Source organism: Guillardia theta, assembly GCF_000315625.1.
Source record: "Guillardia theta CCMP2712 unplaced genomic scaffold GUITHscaffold_25, whole genome shotgun sequence".
Taxonomy (NCBI): domain Eukaryota; class Cryptophyceae; order Pyrenomonadales; family Geminigeraceae; genus Guillardia; species Guillardia theta.
Window position 1 is genome coordinate 60,001 of NW_005434649.1, and position 19,869 is coordinate 79,869.

At 49.3% G+C, this 19,869-nt stretch overlaps 6 protein-coding genes across 6 annotated transcripts in view; 2 read left to right on the top strand and 4 right to left on the bottom strand.

The window, feature by feature from the left end:
• The window catches only part of GUITHDRAFT_137310 (hypothetical protein), a gene marked incomplete at both ends in the record, with an annotated part of 2,491 nt that extends 134 nt beyond the window's left edge, over positions 1-2,357 (bottom strand). Inside the window, 14 exons of the mRNA XM_005834448.1 lie at positions 99-149; positions 347-406; positions 454-480; positions 532-573; positions 773-810; positions 1,096-1,130; positions 1,235-1,290; positions 1,378-1,445; positions 1,587-1,616; positions 1,658-1,736; positions 1,976-2,053; positions 2,117-2,172; positions 2,224-2,269; positions 2,322-2,357. Of these exons, the coding sequence (XP_005834505.1) occupies positions 99-149; positions 347-406; positions 454-480; positions 532-573; positions 773-810; positions 1,096-1,130; positions 1,235-1,290; positions 1,378-1,445; positions 1,587-1,616; positions 1,658-1,736; positions 1,976-2,053; positions 2,117-2,172; positions 2,224-2,269; positions 2,322-2,357 (702 nt within the window). The remainder of the gene's footprint in view (positions 1-98; positions 150-346; positions 407-453; positions 481-531; positions 574-772; positions 811-1,095; positions 1,131-1,234; positions 1,291-1,377; positions 1,446-1,586; positions 1,617-1,657; positions 1,737-1,975; positions 2,054-2,116; positions 2,173-2,223; positions 2,270-2,321) is intronic.
• Positions 2,358-3,506: 1,149 nt separating this feature from the next.
• Positions 3,507-7,875, top strand: GUITHDRAFT_137311 (hypothetical protein; the record flags this gene model as incomplete). The annotated part of the gene is made up of 19 exons (XM_005834449.1): positions 3,507-3,526; positions 3,769-3,858; positions 3,912-4,006; positions 4,051-5,266; positions 5,473-5,604; positions 5,856-6,002; positions 6,046-6,091; positions 6,129-6,207; positions 6,252-6,318; positions 6,417-6,519; positions 6,563-6,610; positions 6,653-6,702; positions 6,746-6,785; positions 6,887-6,937; positions 7,025-7,218; positions 7,263-7,344; positions 7,434-7,542; positions 7,631-7,705; positions 7,790-7,875. The coding sequence occupies 19 exons, from the start codon at positions 3,507-3,509 to the stop codon at positions 7,873-7,875; spliced, it is 2,730 nt and encodes a 909-aa protein (XP_005834506.1).
• Positions 7,876-8,178: 303 nt separating this feature from the next.
• On the bottom strand, positions 8,179-8,850 carry GUITHDRAFT_69371 (hypothetical protein; the record flags this gene model as incomplete). The annotated part of the gene is made up of 2 exons (XM_005834450.1): positions 8,179-8,574; positions 8,665-8,850. The coding sequence occupies 2 exons, from the start codon at positions 8,848-8,850 to the stop codon at positions 8,179-8,181; spliced, it is 582 nt and encodes a 193-aa protein (XP_005834507.1).
• A 1,689-nt stretch (positions 8,851-10,539) lies between these two features.
• On the top strand, positions 10,540-11,577 carry GUITHDRAFT_137312 (hypothetical protein; the record flags this gene model as incomplete). The annotated part of the gene is made up of 1 exon (XM_005834451.1): positions 10,540-11,577. One exon carries the CDS (start codon positions 10,540-10,542, stop codon positions 11,575-11,577), a length of 1,038 nt encoding a protein of 345 aa, XP_005834508.1.
• A 60-nt stretch (positions 11,578-11,637) lies between these two features.
• GUITHDRAFT_152017 (hypothetical protein) lies at positions 11,638-12,946 on the bottom strand. Its single transcript, XM_005834452.1, has 6 exons — positions 12,929-12,946; positions 12,768-12,848; positions 12,555-12,722; positions 12,161-12,249; positions 12,064-12,112; positions 11,638-11,890 (listed from the first exon to the last, which is right to left on the bottom strand). Exons 2-6 carry the CDS (start codon positions 12,807-12,809, stop codon positions 11,783-11,785), a joined length of 456 nt encoding a protein of 151 aa, XP_005834509.1. The 5' UTR covers positions 12,810-12,848; positions 12,929-12,946; the 3' UTR covers positions 11,638-11,782.
• Positions 12,947-14,422: 1,476 nt separating this feature from the next.
• On the bottom strand, positions 14,423-15,554 carry GUITHDRAFT_152018 (hypothetical protein). Its single transcript, XM_005834453.1, has 9 exons — positions 15,508-15,554; positions 15,358-15,453; positions 15,255-15,305; positions 15,113-15,214; positions 14,996-15,061; positions 14,885-14,951; positions 14,598-14,831; positions 14,498-14,544; positions 14,423-14,439 (listed from the first exon to the last, which is right to left on the bottom strand). Exons 2-7 carry the CDS (start codon positions 15,442-15,444, stop codon positions 14,734-14,736), a joined length of 471 nt encoding a protein of 156 aa, XP_005834510.1. The 5' UTR covers positions 15,445-15,453; positions 15,508-15,554; the 3' UTR covers positions 14,423-14,439; positions 14,498-14,544; positions 14,598-14,733.
• Between the last annotated feature and the right edge of the window lie 4,315 nt (positions 15,555-19,869).

The window sequence follows — 19,869 nt, forward strand, 5'->3', positions numbered from 1 at the left end:
AGGTTTTAGACGAGGAAGGTGAGAAAGGAAAAGGAGAGCAGAAGGAGAGAAGGAGGGAAGAAGTGAAGGGGGGAGTGGATACATTGTTTGACATTCACTTCCTGCAGGTAGTATTGCGCGAGAGCCTCGTCATGCAGGGTCGCTTGTACCTGCACGTTGTTAGTCAAGAGGCAGGGGAGTTGGGCAGGAGGCAGCAGCGGACATGACAGCAGAGCAGGAGAGAGGAGAGGAGCAGAAGCAAGTGCACAGGAGAGAGAAGGAGGCAAAAGGAGGAGTCATGGGAGAGGAAGAGAGAGGGGGAGGGAGGAGACAGAACGAGGTACAACGAGGCGAAGGAGTCAGTTACCTTCTTACGCAGAAGGAGGTCAAAAGCTTCAGGCCAGCTGGAGGTCCAGCTGATATTGAACTTGAAGGACGATCAGAGTTTGAAGGAGCTGCTGGTGAAAAACTTACGACGTAGTTGTTCATGAGCTCCTCGTTCTGTCCAAGGTGTCAGGAGCTGCTTCTGTATGTCCGACTGACGTCACTCACCAAGATGAAATCCATCGTCGCCCCTCCAAATGGAAGTGAAAGCTAGCAGGAAGGCATATAAGTGACACCGCAAACAAAACTATCGTCATTGCTGCTTTTGCATTTGCTGCTGCTGTTGCTGCTTCTGCTTTTATCGTCGTTGTCGTTATTGGAAACGTATATGAACAGGATTGCCGTCGTTCTCCTCTCGTTCTCTTTGCCACTACCACTTGATCCCCCGTACCGCTACTTCCTCCCTCACCTTGTATGCTCCTTGGCTTGCAGTGATGTCAGTCCAGCCTGAAATACTGCAGCACATTTCAGTCATGGCAACACTTACAAGAACTTTTCACGTCGCCGCCATTTGAGCTGTCGTGAGGAAACTGGCGAGGGTGGCTGCAAAGAACTTTTGAAAAGCATTCCAAAACCTCTTTCCTCCAATTCCATTCTCTTGCTGCTACCCCCCCCCCCCATCCCGCCCCCCCATCATCTTCATTTCATCTTCCTTCTCCTCCTGTCCTCCTCCTCGTTTATCCTCTTCCTCAATCTCCTCCTTATCCTCTTCCAACCCTCTCCTTCTCTTACCGGTGTAACTCGCCACCACGATCAACATGAACCATCTGTAGCACAACCTTGTCACTCCTCTTCCTCCTCCTTTTTCCCTTGCCCTCTCCCTCTCCCTCTTCTCCCTCCCCCTCCCCCTCCCCCTACCCCTCCCTCTCACCCGTGCGCCATCATTAGCATCTTCGCCCCCCATGTCCGGGGAGACTTGTCCACAATCTATCGACTCTTGTTAGACAGCCCTCCTCTCCCCTCCCCTCCCCTCCCCTCCCCTCCTCTCCCCTCCCCTCCCCAGCTCAAGTCCACCTGAAGGAGGACAGTGATGGACCAGTAGAACGCGTCCAGAAGCCCCCAAACCCAGCCCGGCACCACGTCTGGTCCAGCTGATCAGGAAGACAGGAGGAAGAGGAGAGTGACCGGTGGAAGGGATGACGGAGAGGGAAGGCATTTCCATCAGGTACCATCCTGTCAACACGCGCCATGACCTCGTCGCCTTTAGGCACGTCGCCGCTCACCAATGGCGACGATGAACATCTCGAGAACAACTGTAACGATGTGAGGAGAAGCAGGCTCAGGGCAGGAGTACCTCCGGTCCATAGAGTGTTGCTGAACGGGGTGAAGAACTGCCAGAGGTTGGGCGGAGCGTCGGGCATCGAGATGACAAGCTGAGCCCGTCGAGTCAGTAGCAGGGGAGAGACAGCAAAGGATGTTAAGGGTCCGCGCCTGGTAGCCGGTGTCGTAGTATGGCAGGGTGAAGGCGTAAAGTTTGGTCCTGTTTTCTTCGCGAGCTTGTCAAACATCGGCAGGCTCAGAGTGTTCAAAGTACTCGTGATGCGAAGGGCTCCGGCAGCCAGGTGAGCCTGAGACACGATTGAGACCTCTCCCTTGGCACCAGGAGACTGACCTCTCCAGTGCTGACGGCTTTCAGCGCTGTATCTATCGACTCTGTGTCGTCTTTGTTGATGGTGAACTTGAACTTTGCCTGCCGTGACGATCCTTCAAACACTTTGCCCCGAACAACAAATTAGCATGTGAGGTCAGTAACCTGGAGGATTGGCTCTAGGATGTTGAGTAGATCTACGGTCAACCCCTGAAATGTTCCTTGATACATCTGTTATGACTTGCACTGTACGGGAGTGCAGTATGACTTACCTTGCGCTGGATCATACATCACAAAAGGCGGACAATGATATGTTGACTGAAATGAGATCATCGTTACTCTCAACGTCTTAGAATTGTGGGGTATGTACCACTATGAATGTTCGATTTCCGAAACCCTCGTCCATTGTTGTGAAAGTTGATTTGTTGCACGCTGTCTGATTGCGACTTCCATGAGCAAAGAAACGAGCATTCACGTGGACAAATACGTTGGTTGTCGAGTCATTCAAAGTTTGATTTACTAAGCTTGAATTGTTTTGTTCAGCGCTCGTGTTAGTCTGAATCAAACGAGTGTCATTTCAGAGCATACAATTCAAAACTCAACGCACATCTGCAACCGAGCTTGGAACAGAACCTACAAGACAAGTCGCGATGACCAGAAGCGTGGTTGTGCAGAGTTTGACCATTGCAACAGGAAGTGCTTAGGGAAGCCGTCTGCTTTGATACTAGTCAGTCGGGTATCAACCTGTCATCGTTCACCTGAATCGTAAATAATGAAGTTTGCTCGTGGTTTACATTCGCAGACGAGAACTTGAGTCTAAAAGAAACCTTCGCAGTCAACACAACCTGATCAGGTCGCACTTGAAATCGTTTCTGCATTCTTGTCTCCATCGTATTCTCGTATCTACATCATTCAGCCCCCCCCTCCCCCCCCATTCCGAATGTTCCACTTGACAAGTCTTGTCCCCTACCTTTCATTCTCCCATCCTTCTTTTTGCACACCTATATTCACTGACCGTTTTTCAGTCTTTGTTAAGTGTCGTCGCCGTGATTCTATCACCGTCTCTGCCTCTGTTCATGTCCCAGCCCCTGCCACTGTCTCCGTCCATGCCCCATGCCCCTGCTTCAGTCTCTGTTGATCCCACTTCCCTTCCTCTCGTATCCTGTTTTCCTCTCCTCCCCCTCTTCCTCCCTCCCTATCCTATCTTCTCTCTCCTCTCCCTCTCTGCCTCTTCCTCTCATCTTCTTGCCTCCTGCATGATGTTTCGTCTCATGCCCACAGTCATTTTTTGACCCGAAACTTTTTCCACATTTATCCCAACCACCCTTCGTACCCATTTTACACACAGATTTTGCACTTCACTAACCCCAGATATACACCTATGAAGCACCGGTGTAAAAACCACCCCACCCTCGATTTCAAGAACAATATGACAGAAGGTCAAATGCTGGGTCAAATGCGGATGGTTTGTTTTTTAGTCAATAAGGGTTTTTTTTATTCGTAAAATAGTTTGTGTAAAAGGAAAAAAATAAATGTCAAAAGCCTTCAGGGTACCATGTCGAGCGAGCATGAAAGGTGAGACGAGAGGAGAAGGAGAAGAGGAGGAAGAGGAAGACGAGAGGAGAAGGAGAAGACGAGGAAGAGGAAGACGATAAGGAAGGGAGATCGAGGCGAAGAAGTGGGGAGACAGAGACAGAGAAAGAGAAAGAGACAGAGACAGAGAGCAGTGAAAGGAAAGCGTCTAGCTTAACTCCCATGATCCTCTGCATATTATAGCTGGGGATCATCATCCTGGAGATTCTGAAATTTGCTCCTAGCGATTATGATGATGACGCCGACGTCTATCAAGACCCGAACCATCCCGAAGAAGCTGGGACTTCCATGGCTCAACAGGAGCATGCAGACATGTGCGGATGAGTTGGCAGCTGTTGGATAACATTTCCTGATGTTTTCTCATCAGTGAATGGGTAGAAAGATTTGAAAGCGATTTGAAATCAAAGGGCTCGAACAACTCGTACGAGTATGAAGGGAAAGGGAGTGAATCACAAGTTGTAGGTAAGTTGAAAGTCAATCATGGCTGTCGTTGATCACCGCGTCAGAAATATTAAGGTCGATCAAAGAATCCTCCAGTCACGAAGATAAATCCATATGGTTCAAGAGATTCAGTCGAGATCTGAACGTCTTCCTGGAAAACTTGAAAGGACTGAGCAGAAAATTTGCAGAGAAGATCGCCTGGAACAACGGCATTGAAGTTCTACTCAGCGCGCTTGAAGCAAGATTCGCATCAATCAACGAGTCTCCAGTGCAAGCAGAAGTCTGTTTGACCCTGTTGAAATGTCTGAGGGAGCTCTTAATTGCTGTAGACCTCAAGGAAACATCGTTCGACCCCTATACAAAAGCGAGGAGCAAGGCTCTTAGGAAGCTGGTGGCTAAAAGCAGGTGTCTGAAAGTTCTAGAAGACCTGCTGGAATCCAGCAAGCATGACAGGATTGTACTTGAAGTTCTTCATATCGCTCACATCTTCATGCCAGCTGCTGAGCAGCTGGCCAGGGAGGAAGACGATCACATACCGAAGTACGAGGCTGGTGTCAAAGGACAGGAAAGATTTCAGCTCCGAATGCGAATGTTCTCGAGCTGTCTTCGATTTATCAAGGAAAATATACATCGGATACGGAGCGATCTAGAGTCGAACTGCCTTCAATCAGCTTTCACGTTAATGCACACTATCATGTCGACAGAACAGAATGTGGCAACAGGCCTTAATTCCTCCCCTGCCATGCAAACTAAAATGTTGGAACGAACAAACTCGTTCCAGTTTCTGTTGGCTAAGCGAGAAAACTTTCAAGTTCTGATGCAGGTCTTCCAATGCATGCAAATGGTGCTGGAGGTCAAAGGACGGGATAATCAGAACCATCAGGCCTGTGACAACGTCAGGAATGTGACGGTCAAAGCTCTAGCGCTGCTGATGCTCAGCCTTGAAACATCGGAGGAGATGACGGCGATGGTGGGGAGAAGCTCGAGATCGGCTCTGACTCCCCTTGTTGGCCTGTTCCTGCAGGATCAGGATCGACAAGTTTGCCTGTATTCGGTAGGGACCCTCAAGGCCATGTGCAACGACCCCCTCCTCCTCCAGGCTGTCTTGGCTCAGTGGCTGGGTGAGAATGGTATTCGAGATGGACTGCTCCGACTGCTTCCTCCAGCTGCTCCTCGTCACTTGAGCGGCTTGTGGGCCGTTGAGTTGCTAGGGATCCTGTCGCTGAAATGCATGGAAGTACAACCTTGCAGTTACAACCCCATGAGTGATGGAACTTTGAGGTGATGTGAGATTGAAAGATGGTCTGACAATCATCACATTGTATGTTCAATCGTCAAAAGGGATAGAGATAATTGATTGATGATGGTGATGATGGAGGTGGAGATGGTGGTGGTGATGGTAGTGGTGTTGGTGATGATGATGATTGAGATGATGCTGGTGATTTTTGAGATGAGTGCTCGATTATGCCTCTGACGATAATTCTTAGTTCACTCCTTGAAGTTTTATCCGCCTCGTCAAACGAGGAGAGCGATGAAGATGATTTCAGCAGGATCGATTTCTATGAAGTGGTTTTCGGTGCCATCTGGAATATCTGCACTGCCTACGATCATGACTGCAAGTGCGAGACGAGAATGCATTTTTCATCCTTTTCTCGGTTTTGAGCTTGAAAACTTTGAAAGTCTGTGATCCCGTTCCTGTTCTTCTATGCTAGGTTTTACTTGGTCGTGATTCGTTTCGATTATTATCGGGCGTTCTGTGCATGTTTCTATCTCCCTCACTGAGTGTTGAAGGGTGTTATCATAGCTTTGACTTCATATCTCAGTCATCCTGCATGTTTTGCTGATTTCCTCTGAGCTCACACTGTTACAGAGCTTCTTCAATGTGTCCTGACAGTCCTCACCGACGTGTTGGGCTCTCTCGACCAGCTCTCCGACTTCTCGTCCATGTTATCTCCACAAGTGTTCCAGCAACTACTCTGAGGCAAGTCAGTGTTGGGCTGTTGGACGCTGTCTGCAGGTGAGATTCAGGTGAGAACCTGGGGCAAGTAACAGACTGGCAGGTGCTCTTTGAATCTCCCAGCTCTGGACGAGCTCGATGCTCCTCTGGTTACCCTGCGGGTCTACTCTGACGATGGAGCACTAGACAAGTCCAGTGAAGCTTCTCCAGGTCCTGGATGACCCACACGCTGACATTCGAGACTTCGGCATTGCAGCGTTTGTTGGTGAGGTCAACGGAGCTGACGGGTGAAGTGATCAGGGTTGCCAGGCATGTCCAACGGGACCTTTTACCGCGTGCGAGGATCGGTCGAAATGATCTCAAACAGCCTCGTCAGGTATGTCTTGCAGAGGTAGGACGGGAAGCGGGAGGTTGAAGGATGTTTACAGGTACTTTCGTCTCCTTGCGATCTGTTGCATTGAACGACATGTCAAGTTCTGTCATGCCTGATGGGCAAACGCCAAAAGATTACCAGAAACTGCAAACAAGCGCTGCTAGTGTTGTGTTCGACGTCTCGGAATACCCGAAAGCTGCAGATGTAACATGAGCGAACATGGTAGATGTCATTAATGCCATGTCAGATGTTGTGCAAAATGCAAGTGGTGCCAAACTTGGTGCATTGCCTTGAGGTTTGTCTGTATTCTTCCGTCTCCTTCCTTATGAGCCAGCAGAACTCGCTAGACCCTGACTGTCGCATCGTATGCATGAGAACCATCGCAAGGTCACTTGACTCTTTGCTCATAACCCGGCTCAGATCATGTCAGGATCACGAGGCTCGCAGTCTCTGTGGACAGCATCATTGAGGTTTCATACTCCACTTCGTTACTGTCTTCCCCTCCTTCCCGTCCTCCCTCGGCATCCTCCTCCTGCTCCTCCTCCTGCTCTACTTGCTCACCTGACCTCAGGCCGGTGCCATCGACCCGGTCAGCAAGATGCTTTTCATCTCATCCATTCAGGTGGATGCGATGCAAACGCTATCAGAGATTAGCTCGTGCTCCACGGTATCGCACTAGCTGCACGAGCGCTGCTGAGATGACGAGCAGGACTTGGCCAGAAGATGTTGGACGAGCTGCAATGATGCTCTTGTGGAGAACATCTTCTCGTCGGATGAAGAAGACCGACTGTGCGCAGCTGCTGGTGAAGCATGGTTTGAATGCGATGGATACTCTGAAGAACAACTCGCAGTGTTGCTGCAGTCAATTACTTTGTGGGAAGATGTTGCTGCAGAAATCTTTGAGTGAGAGCTCATGTCAAGCATCCTCGTTATGACTGCTGTGCAAGGTTGTCATTCGGGGAAACGAATCTTCTTGAAATCATCTCGCGATTGTTTCTCAGGTCCGAATCCAAGAAGGTGGCATCTGAGGTGAGCGTTTCCCTTACCCCAGCTACTCTTCTTCTCTACTTGTCTCCAGTGCAGCTCGTGTCTGCACCAACACACTGATCTGCATCCAGTACTGTAAGATTTTCATCAACGTGTGGAAAATCCCCAAGGCACTGCAAGTCTTGCTAGAGGTTCTGTCCACTCTCGACCACCTTGGCCAGAGCGAGGGACCCAGTCTAGGTAACAAGAGGAAGAGAGATAACGAGTGGGAGGCAACACACGACAGAGCAAAGGCATGTTCCCCTCTCCCCCTTGAAACAAGTTGCAGATCGAGTTGTCATAGTTGCCAACGAGATGGAACGACTGATCTTGAAACTCTCTGACGCTCGCAAACTCATCGCAGGTGATAGAGGAGGAGGAGGATAACCATCGCTCTTGTGACATCAGAATGTTTTTAATGTCATCTCACATTTCTATCTTGCATCAGAGAAACTCGGAGCCGAGCGGTTCAATGTCGACCTTCACTTGCACAAACTTGTGGAGGTCAGCAATCCAATCTTTGCCTTTTCTTAACATGCCTTGTCGTTTGTTTGCTTGACATGTTCTGTCCTGTCTGTCTTTACCTGTTTCCCTTGCCTCGGTATCTTCTCCCTCATGCTCATCGTTCAGAGAGTTGCCTACATCACTTGGATGCGATCGTTTTTAGCACGCTGGAGATTTGCACCTTTGGATTGAAATGAAGAATTGTAACTTGCTTTTATACCCCTAGCCTCATTGTCGTGCTCCGACTTCTCTGTCTCCTCCTCCTCCTCCTCCTCCTCCTCCTCTTGCGGAGGTTGCTATCTTGCACATGTCAAGTAAGATCAAGGAGTCTCCTCATCGCAGAGCTGAGACAAGGGAAGGCAGGTCCACCACAACCCCTGGCATGGTCAAGTCGCACATGTCCGCGAACTTCATCACGTTGTTCTCTCCGCTCGCTCGCAGGATGCAAGGATAGCTGGGAGGTTTCGCAACAAACTCTCCTCCTCCTCCCGCCTTCAACATGTGCGACCGGTCGGACGAGAAATTTTCTAGGTACTGCCGCGCTTCAACTACTCGGAAGCGAGGACGAAAGCTGCTGCGGATACTGGCCTGCGGTCGAAAGGCTCGCCTGATGTAGGCTTGCAAGGGAGAAGGAAATGGCAGGGTCGTGTCGAGATCGTAGATGACAGGGCTTCTGTCCTGATACTTGACTGCACATATGACATGGTAATCCCATACCGCCAGCCCTTCCTGGTCATCATCGTCATCGTCATCGTCATCGTCATCGTCATCATCTTCACCACTGCCATTGAAGCTCCCCGACAGCTCTCTATCATTGACCTCATCATACGCTCTTCCTCCTCCTCCCTGCCTCCAAACAGCAACAGTCTTGTTCTCATTTGATATCCAGATCGCCCATGCTTTCTCCACACTTTGGCTGAGAGGCGGTTGACAAAGTTGCTTGCAGAGAAGGTAAACGTTCTCCTCGCAGTAGCAGGAGGTGTACTCGCAGCTCGATCGCCTCATCATCATCTCCCCTATGCTCGTCGCAAGAATCAACTGCGCTGCCGCTCCTGGCATTCTCCATGCATTGCGCAGGCACTGGACCGGTCCATTTCTCTGACCACACGTAGGTAGGGTTGATAATCGTTACATACGTAACTGACATACCATTCAATTGAAAGTACGGGTCATCTGGTTGACGGTACCCCATTACACCGGTACTGATAGACGTAGAAGTAGGGGTACACTTATAACCTTCAGGGGAAGGGTGGGGGTTGTAAATAGTCCGCCTCAGAAGGAGAGAGGAAGGAGTGGCCACCGAAGCCATGAGACAAGAGGCGAGAGGATCGGAGCAGCAGGAGCAGGAGAGCGGGAGCAGGAGCAAGCACGAGCAGGAGCAGGAGGAGACATGAAGCGAAGAAGGAGATGATCTACTGAGAGGAGATGAAGCAAGAAGATGAAGATGCTTGGACTGCCTATACATAGCAAGGGGAAGGGTCAGGTGACCCTGGGTGGCTGTTTAGCCGAGAGCAGGTGGATGAGAGAGAGAGGACCTGGACGAAGAATGTTTATTGTATCTGCTAGCATGGTTTGTTGTCTTTTCGAGGATTCTTGTGAAAGGGATCGGGGGATGTTACTTGTGTGGGAGTTAATGGAATATCCGGAGGGGAAGGTTACACATTAATGGGGCGCTATTTTCAGAATGAAATTATGGAAGGAGAGCAGAGTTTAAGAAGGGGTGAATAGGTGGTGGCTACATCTAGCAAAGTAGATCAGTACAACTTGTGCTGCATGATTCGAACTTCTTCCTGTTGGTTGTCAGTAACTCGAAGTTTATTTTTACGTCGTCATTGAGCTGCACCTGTAATACCTGAGAACGCTTTGCGCTGATGGCGGGGAAGTTTGATCTATGATGGAGATACTTGAAGTCTGCATGACGATTGTGTGAGCTTCACGTACATTAGGGTGTGACTGAGGAGATTCCAACAAACATTCCTTGATCTAACTTGCTCTCCTCGCTGATATTTGAGATGTTTTCAGCAGGGCGTTGGAAGCTGCGAGTGAAGGGAGGCAAGGCATTCATATCAAGCCAAACATGGCGAGTTACAAGTGATCAACTGAGTTAAACCAGCTTCTTGGGGGGCTCAGAAACTTATCAAAATCGAACACGTATCGTTGGGTATTCCGATTCTCTGCTGTGACCCGTCCAAACTTCATGCGCGAATAGGGTTCTGACTTGCGTTGTGCTCTCTATTGAAATGATAGATGCTGCAACGTGGAGTCTAATTTTATTCAACATTGAGTAGGTCTTGCATCGGGCTTGCTGCTCGCATCAACAATCCATCAAATTTCAACTGTTTTGCACTGAAAAAAATCTTGAAATGAGAATACACACCTCTGTTCTTCTCGGATCTTTCCTGTTCACCTCTTTCTTCTGTTCCTCGATGGTAAGGACAGCATGTAGTCTCTTTGCGTAACTAATGTTCTGGTTAGGGGTTAGTCGTCCTCCCTGGCGATCAGCTCAAAACGCCAAACTTAAGGCATAGGAGATTTCACACTGATTCGCCTTGCACATCTTGCCTGAAACAGCGCAAAAGCTTGACGTTGCCCAATCTTCGTTTGACTGGCGGCAGTGCAAGCAGCTCGCTCGATGTCGAATGGAATGCGCTCTTCGGCAGTTTGTTGGGAGGACTTTCCCTCTTCCTCTATAGCATGGCCAAGCTGAGCGACGGGATTCGAGGAGCGTGTGGTAGCAAGCTGAAGGATTTCCTTCACGCCCTGTCGATCAATCGATTTGCTGGGTTCCTAACGGGTGTCTTCGCGTGCATGTTGACCAACAGCCTCAGCTGCATTGCGGTCATCTTGGTCAGCTTCGTCTCCGCAGACCTAATCGAAATGGAGCGATGCTTCGGCATCCTACTGGGCGCTTGCGTGGGGTCAACTTTCATATCGTATCTTGTGGTATTCAAGGTGGTCGACTATGGTCTCTTCTTGATCTTCTGGGGGTACTGCATCACTTTCTTCGGACATGCCATCAAGACCAAGCAGATCGGGGACGCAGTGTTCGGGCTCGGTCTCTTGTTCTACAGCATGGAGATCATGGGAAACGCGTTCAGCTTCGTCAAGACTCACGAGGGGTTTCTGCGACTCTTGTCGCGCATGTCGAATCCGTGGTTGGGGATGTTGGTGTCGACCCTCTTCACCGGCCTCATCCAGTCGTCGGGTGCTACCATGAGCATCCTCCTTCAGCTAGCGAGGCAGGGGATGCTGAAGATGGACGCGTGTACTGGTCTCATGCTCGGAGCCAACGTGGGGACTTGTGTGACGGGACTTCTCGCAGCCATCGGCAAGAGCAGAGACGCGTTGAGACTGGCAGTCGCTCTCTTCCTCTTCCGACTCGTCTCGGCTCTCTTCATGCTGCCGTTTGTTCATCCCTTCAGTCGTCTCGTGTGCTACACTTGCAGCATCAGCCCACATAGCTCGGCTCCCGGTGACGTCACCATCTTCCTGGCGTCTTCGCATACCATCTTCAACTTGGTGCTCTCTGTCTTCGTGCTGCCGTTCACCGACCAGTGGGCCCTCCTCATCCGCTGGCTCATCCCCGACAACTTTCGGGACGTGGACGGGTTGACGACGGTCAAGCTGGGAAAGGCGTCAAACAAGAAGAACCTGCACGTCAAGAGGTCCAAGAGCCTCCCTACTGCCCCTCGCCCTGTCGCCTCCTCGCCCCAGACGCCGCCTGATGTATGAGGGGATGAGAGGGAAAGATCAGGTGAAGGGGAGGCAGGGTCAAACTTTATGGCGTCGACTGAACAACAACATTCTTTTTCCCGTCTAAATTATGAAAAGTATAGCTGCTCTTCTCGATTCCTCTACCTTGTATTTACATCTACATGCCCAGCGCTGCCTGTCTCTTCATCTTGTTGGGTCCAGTGCTCTCAAGTCCAGATGCGCTTCAGTTGTACGTGTTTGCCGCGAAACAGTCTGACAAGAACTTGTCGACTTTGTCCGCCAGTTGTCCCTCCGCTGTCTTCGTCTTCAAATCCACGATCCGCACAATAACCTTGAGCCAAGTCATATAAAGACAATCCTCCTCCTCCTCCCCCCCCCCTTCTCCCTCCTCCTCCCTCTTTCCCCCCCCTCCTCCTACTACTCCCCACTCCGCTCCTCCTCCTCCTCCCCACTCCGCTCCTCCTCCTCCTCCTCCCCACTCCGCTCCTCCTCTCCTCGACAGACCTCAAGGAACTCATCGTACTCCAGCTCCCAGTCCCAGTCGTTCCACGTGCTGCCACCCCTGTCATCGCCTCCAGCCGACCAGACATCGTCCTCTTACCCGTCATCCCCCCCTGAGCTCGAGCCGGCCACCACCGAGTTTGCGGTTACGAAGCAGGAGGCAAGTTTGGATATGCCGAACTTGCTGTCCTGCTCACTCAGCGTCAGTCCTGCGCATCCGAAGCAGTGCTGCAGGGATAGAGGAAGAGCAGTACTGGGAGAGGGAGGGGAGCGCAGTGCTGCAGGGATAGAGGAAGAGCAGTCCTAGGAGAGGAAGTAGAGTGCAGTGCTGCAGGGATAGAGGAAGAGCAGTCCTAGGAGAGGAAGTAGAGTGCAGTGCTGCAGGGATAGAGGAAGAGCAGTCCTAGGAGAGGAAGTTGAGTGCAGTGCTGAGAGGAGGGAGGGGAGAGCAGTACTGAGAGAAAGGGAAGAGTCAAGTGGGAGGCAGCACGCACCATCTGCTGGGAATCCTTCATGAACTGATAGAGCTCCTTGAGATTCATCGTCTCGTCCTTTCCGTCCTCAAGATCCTCAGTGTCTTCCTGCGAGTAGCTCAAGAAGACCCGCCGGATCTGCGCGCTCCTCTTCTTGAAAACTTTTTGAATCTCAGGGATAGAAGACATCTTCAGCAGGACAAGGTCAGGTTTCACAGAGCCATTCCCATCCACCTGTTGAGAATCTCTTGAAGGAATCCTGCAATGCTTCGTCATGTTGGTCAAGAAGATTTGGAGCTTCTTCGGAAGGTTATCCTGCGACTCGTTCAGAGCAGAGGACAAGCAAAGGAAAGAACGTGAAAGAAGAAGTGGAAAGGGCGAGAGAGCAAGGTCACCTTGCCAGGAATTTGTTCTCTTGAGATGCGAACTATACACTCTACAAACTTTCCAAGCTTGACGTTAAGAGAGTCAAGCGCTATTGACGGCTGAGAATGATTGTTCTGTGTAGGACTCATGCGAGAATCGTCTTCGTCGGACACGATCTCTGCCAACTTGGAGTCAAGTCAAGGGAGATGTCAAACCTGATTTACCTTGCTCAGGTCGAAGAGAAGTCAACATGATATGAGGTACTTTCACAAGCACCCTCTGCGAACATCTGTAGCGAATGAGCCAGACAACGATTGTTGAACAATGCTCGCCTGTTGTCTTTGCAAAAGATTTTCAATTCAGACAGTGAAATCTTATCCAGCGTCGTGACCTGATTTGAAATTTGTGAATCAATGAACTCTAAACAATGGAAATTCTTTCACCTGATTGAGTGAGAGGGAAGCATAAGTGCGGAATGCATCCTTGATCAACATGCGATGTTTGTTGAGAAGTTCTATGACCTAGAAATCCATCAGTGTGTCTTTGGCCAACACATGAGTTTGCTTGGCAATGATCTTCAAGACGTTGAATGACCTCGTTGGGATATTTTCCCTGCAAACGAAGATTTTACAGGAAGCAATCGAAATGACAGCAATCATCATCATCATCATCATCATCATCATCATCATCATCATCATCATCATCATCAGTAGCAGCCAGCAGCCAGCATTGTGAGAAATACCTGAGGTAAAATGTCTTTGAGAACAATATCTCTGGGAAACTGGGGAGGTCCTCTGTACAACGAAGATAATCGATCTTCCAGCTGAGAAATCTTTTCTCGTTGCGCATTCGACAGCTGGAAATGAAATGAAATCACTTGAGAGCTGAAACCAGAGCACTGCTTTGACCTCCAAGCATGCTTCCACGTGCATATCATTCAGAAGGCGACTGATTGTCATCCTTTCCCTCTTCTCATCCTGCACAGCAAAAGATTACCACCAACAAAATCTTGTTCACAAGGATCTTCTCTACTCGAAATTCTTCCGTGTTCTCTTTCGCTGCTTTGCTTCGCTTCTCATCGAACGAATTCATCTTGTAGAACGCCTACGGTAACGGCAATGAGACTAGGAGGCCCTCAGCCAGTAGAAAGATCACCGTCATTGAACTCTCTGACGCCTTGCTCAAGCTCTTCGCAATGTATGGAGGGTATCGGACATGGAACGGAACCGGCTCTTCTGCTCACATTGAAATCAAAGAGAGCAATGACTGTGCGACTTCACCTTCCACTGAAGCCTGATCAGAAAGTTCTCGCAAGCCATCTGAAGATGTCATCGCTGTTGAGGTTGGGGAGTCTATCTTTCCCGTTTCTCCATCTGTCGCAAGAACAGTCGTCATGCTACAAGTAGTTGACAACTCTTGTTACCTGCGACTTGTACAAAGGACGATCGCCGCCGAGCTCCTGGCTCTGGAAGAAAACGTTTCAACGACAGTCAGTCTGCAAAGCATTTTGATTGCCTTCCAACCATCGTGGAAACATTCTTGAGCAAACAAAGTCAAACGATCACCCACCACGTTGAAGCAAAAACAGTCTCACTCTAAATTCTCCAATGATCCGATGAGAGCAAGTGGCTTTTCCTTCCCATCCCACAGCCTTGAAAGTGCGCGATCAATCATAAAGTGACAAGAGAGTTTTGGGTGACAATACCGACATGATCCTTCGCCTCCCACCGATACCCACAACCCTGACTTCGGGGAGAAGACGATATTCACTACTGTCTTCCAATGTCCTTGCATTCTCTTCGATCGCGACATCGACTGTGTCAGAGGATAAGCTTCATATCATCAGAAACATTTCGTTCACAAAGGGCGTTGTAGACTGCAGCCGCCATACTTGAACCGCGCCCGATGCTTCGCCCATCACAACTTTCGTTTCTGGAACCAAATCAATCAAAACCAATAAGACGACACAGAACTCTACTACTCACTTGCGGAGTTCACAGCCATGCACGAGATCGCATCAGGAGAAGTCAGGCAGAGCTTGTTGATGTCCGTCTACGGCAGCTGCATCAGCGGCGCTTTCAGTGTCTGTGACTTACTTCATCCAAGTCTTCCCGTGTAATATCCAGTGCATCAGGAAACTCTTCGGGTGCATACGTCTTGACCTGCAACAGAGTCTCGCTCCTCCTCCTCCTCCTCTCGCCTGCACGTGCTACCTTTCGCATGGAATGTACATCGATGACATGAATGTGTCCGCTCCCTATCCCCACCAACACGCTACTCGTCCCTTTGATATGCAGCAGAGAGAAGATTGAAACCTGGAAGCGAGTAAGAGATCATAGCTCGAGATTGTTCCACCTTATTCTCATTGTGGCCTATGTTTCCAACATTCGAATCAACCTGCTCGGACTGTAAACAAAAATGTCATCGGGTTTGCGAGAATCGGAACATGACAACAGACTTGAGTGATGAAGCCTGAGGGATCCGCCATGTCCGATTGAAACGTTGCTGGAGTGAAGGTTTGCTCCATCCTTCCATTCGACGCCATCCAGACAATCTGGTTGACCGAGTCAAACTGATGACAAGTCACAAAGGAATCCAACGATCTCACAAGATTTCCAGCGGCATCTCCCGAAGCAATGGAAATGCTTGACGAAACTGAAACATAATTGTTACGCAGCACAATGACAGAAGAGAAGTCGCTGCGAGCCATAATGTAAATTGAAAAGAGCAGCAAACTCTAGGATTGATGAAGAATTGCAAGGTAGAAAACGAAAGCGATGTTTGCGATGAGCTATCATTCATTTGGAGAGTGCGAATCGATGGGATCACAAATCTTTTCAGCCGATAGAGTTGAACAACGCAAGAGAAGAGATGTAAAGGGATGCAGGACATAACCAAGTCTTGAGAAGACCAACAGTCAATGAATGCTAACCTCCTTCCAAGGATGTCTTCTCAATCATACAAAGACAAAGAATGTCCGCCTGGTGACCCTGGTAAAGCATGACGTATCAGCACACAACATCATGCTTTCATCACATTCAAGGTAGTAAATCACATGTTGATCACCTGTATCTTCACGCTTTGTGCGTTATCATCTTTTCCATCTGGATACATCACAATGACTTGATCCCATCCAGCTCCTACCAGAGGCCGCTGAATGAACCTGCCAGGAACTTGAATGTCTTGATAGATCGTCTGTTGACATCAACCTGTTTGGAGAGAGATAGACCAAAGCCGCGATTTCCTTTTTCATCCTCGTGTACTCTTTCAGCATGACACCTGAGTTGAAATTCCAGCTCCTGACGCTCCCCTGCCAGCAACTTTCAGACTTGGACAGGCAGAAAGGGATAGTGACGTCATGAGCCCCGGTGAAGAGACGACGTTGAGAGTAGTCGAGGCAAGCAGACGTGATGGGAGAGGGTTGAGAAACACGGAAGGTATTGAGCTGTTAGGATCATTCATAACTTCAATCTTTGCGTGCGAGGGCAAGATCACAAGAGACCTGATTCCCTGTCTTCATACAGAAGGTCCTTACATGATGCACGCCCACCACAATAATCTGGTGGAAGACGACACTGTAACATGCTGCGACCGTCTGCTCTCCGGTCCCCTTGCTTCTCGCATAATCGAGTTGAGTTTGTAGCGACACCCACAGCTTGTCTTGCTTTCTTTGATCCTTTGCGATGACCGTTAGAACATGTCGAGACAACTCAACGAAATCACCTCTGCATCTTCTCTGACAGTGGCCTTGGAAGAGAGGATGTCAAGGGAGGGAAGGTATTTCAATTCCCCTCGCTTGTACTCTTGCTGCAGTTCGTCAACAACCTTGGAGACATCAACAACTGTCCATCCACTCTCTTTCATGAACTCGTCATTATGCAGCTGATATTCTGTCGAACTCTTCGATCTTGTTTTCTCTGTCTTGCCACTGCGTGATCGGATCGCAGATTGAACAGCAGATTTCGTCAAACTTGCAGACGACTGTGCTTCCGCGTTTGCGTTGCTCTCGATCTTCCAGAACTTAGCTCTGTTGCCGAAGGTAATCAGCTCCTTTGTCTGCTGGTCAAAACATGAGCATGAGAATCGATCTATCGGTCGATGTTGAAAAGTGTCCTAGGTTGTCATAGTGTCAGATTATCCAAACTCGAGAAGAACACTCCAGCAATACCAGGAATTTCTGTGCTGTTTGCAGAGAGTGCATCTCCCAAACTCTCACTGTCTTGTCTGCAGACACGGAGACTGATAACAAGTTAAGTTCGCAACCGTCCATGTCCTCCAGGTACCTAAGGAAGACATGTGGTCCAGCATGTAGAGGCCAACGATGCGCGAGGAGTGACCCTTCAGCTCCTCTACTCCGATCCCCTCGAGCACTATGAAAGGATTCCACAACCTTATCACTTTGTCTTTTCCGCCGCAGACAACACATCTGCCTCTTCCTCACATGTTGTCCTCATACCCGTAGACCTCATACCTGTACTTTTCCGAAAAGGAGATGCAAGTTTGCGGGTGTGTGGTATGCAGGGAAAGGGTTTTTCGACCTTTCTCTGCCTCTTTGGTCAATTTTCCTTTGAGCTGTTGCAGTCATTGCGATTGAAACATGCACAGAGAAATAAATACAGTGTCGAGACGTTGGCAGACATTCTTCCACTCCATCGGCTCCTTTCATGAGACATGTCACCAAACTGCAGCCTGCCGATGCATGGCATGGAAGCTTGCCTTGTAAGATGTGTGTTTGACTGACAATACTCCATTTGACATGAATGAGCAGCCTTCAAAACACTGAATTTTGTCACGAACAGGTTTGATCACAGATTGAGAAATAAAAAGGTTCTAGGACAGCTTACCTCTGTCAGCTCGGGAACTTCTTGCAGAACACTTGAACTGGCTTGTCTAGTAAGCCCCTTGCCCTTGGAAGCATCTGAATTCAGCTTGAAAGATTTTTGCGTGTCAGGCATGTCAGATTCGACATTAAGAAGGGAAGACGATTTGTCCAGTTTTTTGATGGGAAGGGAGGCAACTCCAAGTAAAAACTCGATCAGAAGCTTGTTCCTGGTGTGAGATAAATCTTTCCTGAAAGCGAGCTCCTTTTCTAGATTGGACAATTCGTCTTTAAGTGAATTAAGATTTTCCTTCGAAGCCGAACTATTGTTTCTTTTCCTTCTTGCATCGGAATCTTGAAAGTAGGTGATCTTATGATGCAATTCTTGGTGTTGATCCGCTGCTTTCTGATATTGTTGCTCTTTATCTCTTGCATCGTTCACCAAATTTTGAACTATCTCCAACACTTTGAGCTTCTCATCACTTTTGTAGTCTTTCACTTTCCAAAAATCGTAATCCCCAACAACCACTCTGCCATCATCTCCACAACTGATTATTCCCACTTTCGGCCAGAGAATTATCGCATTCACATTCAATCCTGTCTGCTCTTCAAGAAACCAGTCATGCGCCTTGTATCTTCCCGCAACTTGAAACGTTTTGCAATTGTAGGCAGCAACCTCTCCATTGATGTCTCCTACGAGTAACCAGAACGCATTCTCCATGTTGCTATTTGCTTGCAGGGCATGCGGGATACGTGTGATAGACATGCAGGATGGAACACTCTGAGGGAAAATCTTGTTGACGACTCTGAACTTGCGGCAGTCATACTCCAGGATCAGGTTCTCAGTCCCGCTGGACACAAAGACAGCTCCTCTACTGGTCTGGAGGTACGCAAGGGACCTGCTCGCTACTGCCTTAGTCTGACTCACCGCTGTCGGGGCTTCTATCTCAGTCATGGACGGGACAAGAGTGCTGTAAACTTTCTCGTGGGATTCTAGATTCCAGAAGATAAGATCTCGCTTGACCATGCCGATGGTCACTATCAACCTGTGACGGGTACACACCACGGCGGCTCCAACCATGTCTTTCGGCTGGGCGATGTCAGGATACATCACACCAGTGGACATGCTGCATTCAGGCTTCCACTTTGCGGCTTCTAGCTTTGTACCAGCCTCATGAACGATGTAGGACAGGAACTCATCCCACTCGATACAGCCGTCGTCGTTTGCATCGATTTTGCAGAAGAGCTGAGTTAAGTCAGAAGAAGGTGAAATGAGTCAGAATACTCGTACCTGTGCACCCAACTCGACTTCCATACCTGTGAACTCTTTCATGACTGACTCAAACTCTTCCTGGTTTTCATAAAATCACTTAGAGTCAAAAACTATGACAAACACCTGTTGCAGTCCAACCGAATCTCCTATTCTTCTGGTGAAGCGTGATTCCAGTCTGGCCATTTCATGTGGTCGGAGATCTGTTATCTCCCGCACCTTCTTCTTAATGTCAGCATCATCAGCATCGCTGTCACTTTCAATCGAGTATTCCGAGTTCTGCCTCACAAACTCATCGACTGTGACAGTATTTCGAGCTTCTTCTTCAATCTTCCAGATCGCTTGCTCAGTCTTGGGGTCCATGGCAAATTTATGTGTATCTGAAGCAAAAGTCTCCATGCTGCTGTACTTTGCGAGCGCAGAGAAGGGTCGAGCAGCGACTGTCGGGGACCAGTCGTGAGCATCTTTGAACCCGGGAGCTGACTCGGGTCGTTCCCGAGCACCGAGGATCCTCGCTGCTCTTGCCGCAGAGCCTCTGATGCTGCTGCTCTGTGCGAGCACGTCGGTGAGAGCTGCATCAGAGTCGCTCTGCCACTCTCCACGAAGCCCGAGGGAGGAAGAAGGACGAACAACGTCTTTCTCCCGCAGTGGGAGCATCCCCAGCGCAGATGAAGGGCGAGCACTTGCAGACAGAGGTATCCTCCTCATACTTCCTGCACTTCGCAGTTCTGCCCTGGACCCCTCGTCCCTTCCCTTCCTCGCAGGATGAGCGGACGTGGGGCGTCTAGAGCTCATGTTGTTTGTATTCGTTACCACGATGAAAGCATGCGATATGATTCACTGCTCAGATGTGTGAGGGGAAGAAGCACTGAGATCAAGCT

Coding starts and splice junctions, on each gene's coding strand:
- GUITHDRAFT_152018 (XM_005834453.1), bottom strand. CDS start 15,444: ATGGCGTCGAATGGAAGGATGGAGCAAACCTTCACTCCAGCAACGTTT. Junction 15,306..15,357: donor CCTCAGGCTTCATCACTCAA/GTCTGTTGTCAT, acceptor TTTTGTTTACAG/TCCGAGCAGGTTGATTCGAA. Junction 15,215..15,254: donor TAGGCCACAATGAGAATAAG/GTGGAACAATCT, acceptor ACTCGCTTCCAG/GTTTCAATCTTCTCTCTGCT.
- GUITHDRAFT_152017 (XM_005834452.1), bottom strand. CDS start 12,809: ATGACGAAGCATTGCAGGATTCCTTCAAGAGATTCTCAACAG. Junction 12,723..12,767: donor CTTCAAGAGATTCTCAACAG/GTGGATGGGAAT, acceptor GTCCTGCTGAAG/ATGTCTTCTATCCCTGAGAT. Junction 11,891..12,063: donor AGTACGATGAGTTCCTTGAG/GTCTGTCGAGGA, acceptor ACTTGGCTCAAG/GTTATTGTGCGGATCGTGGA.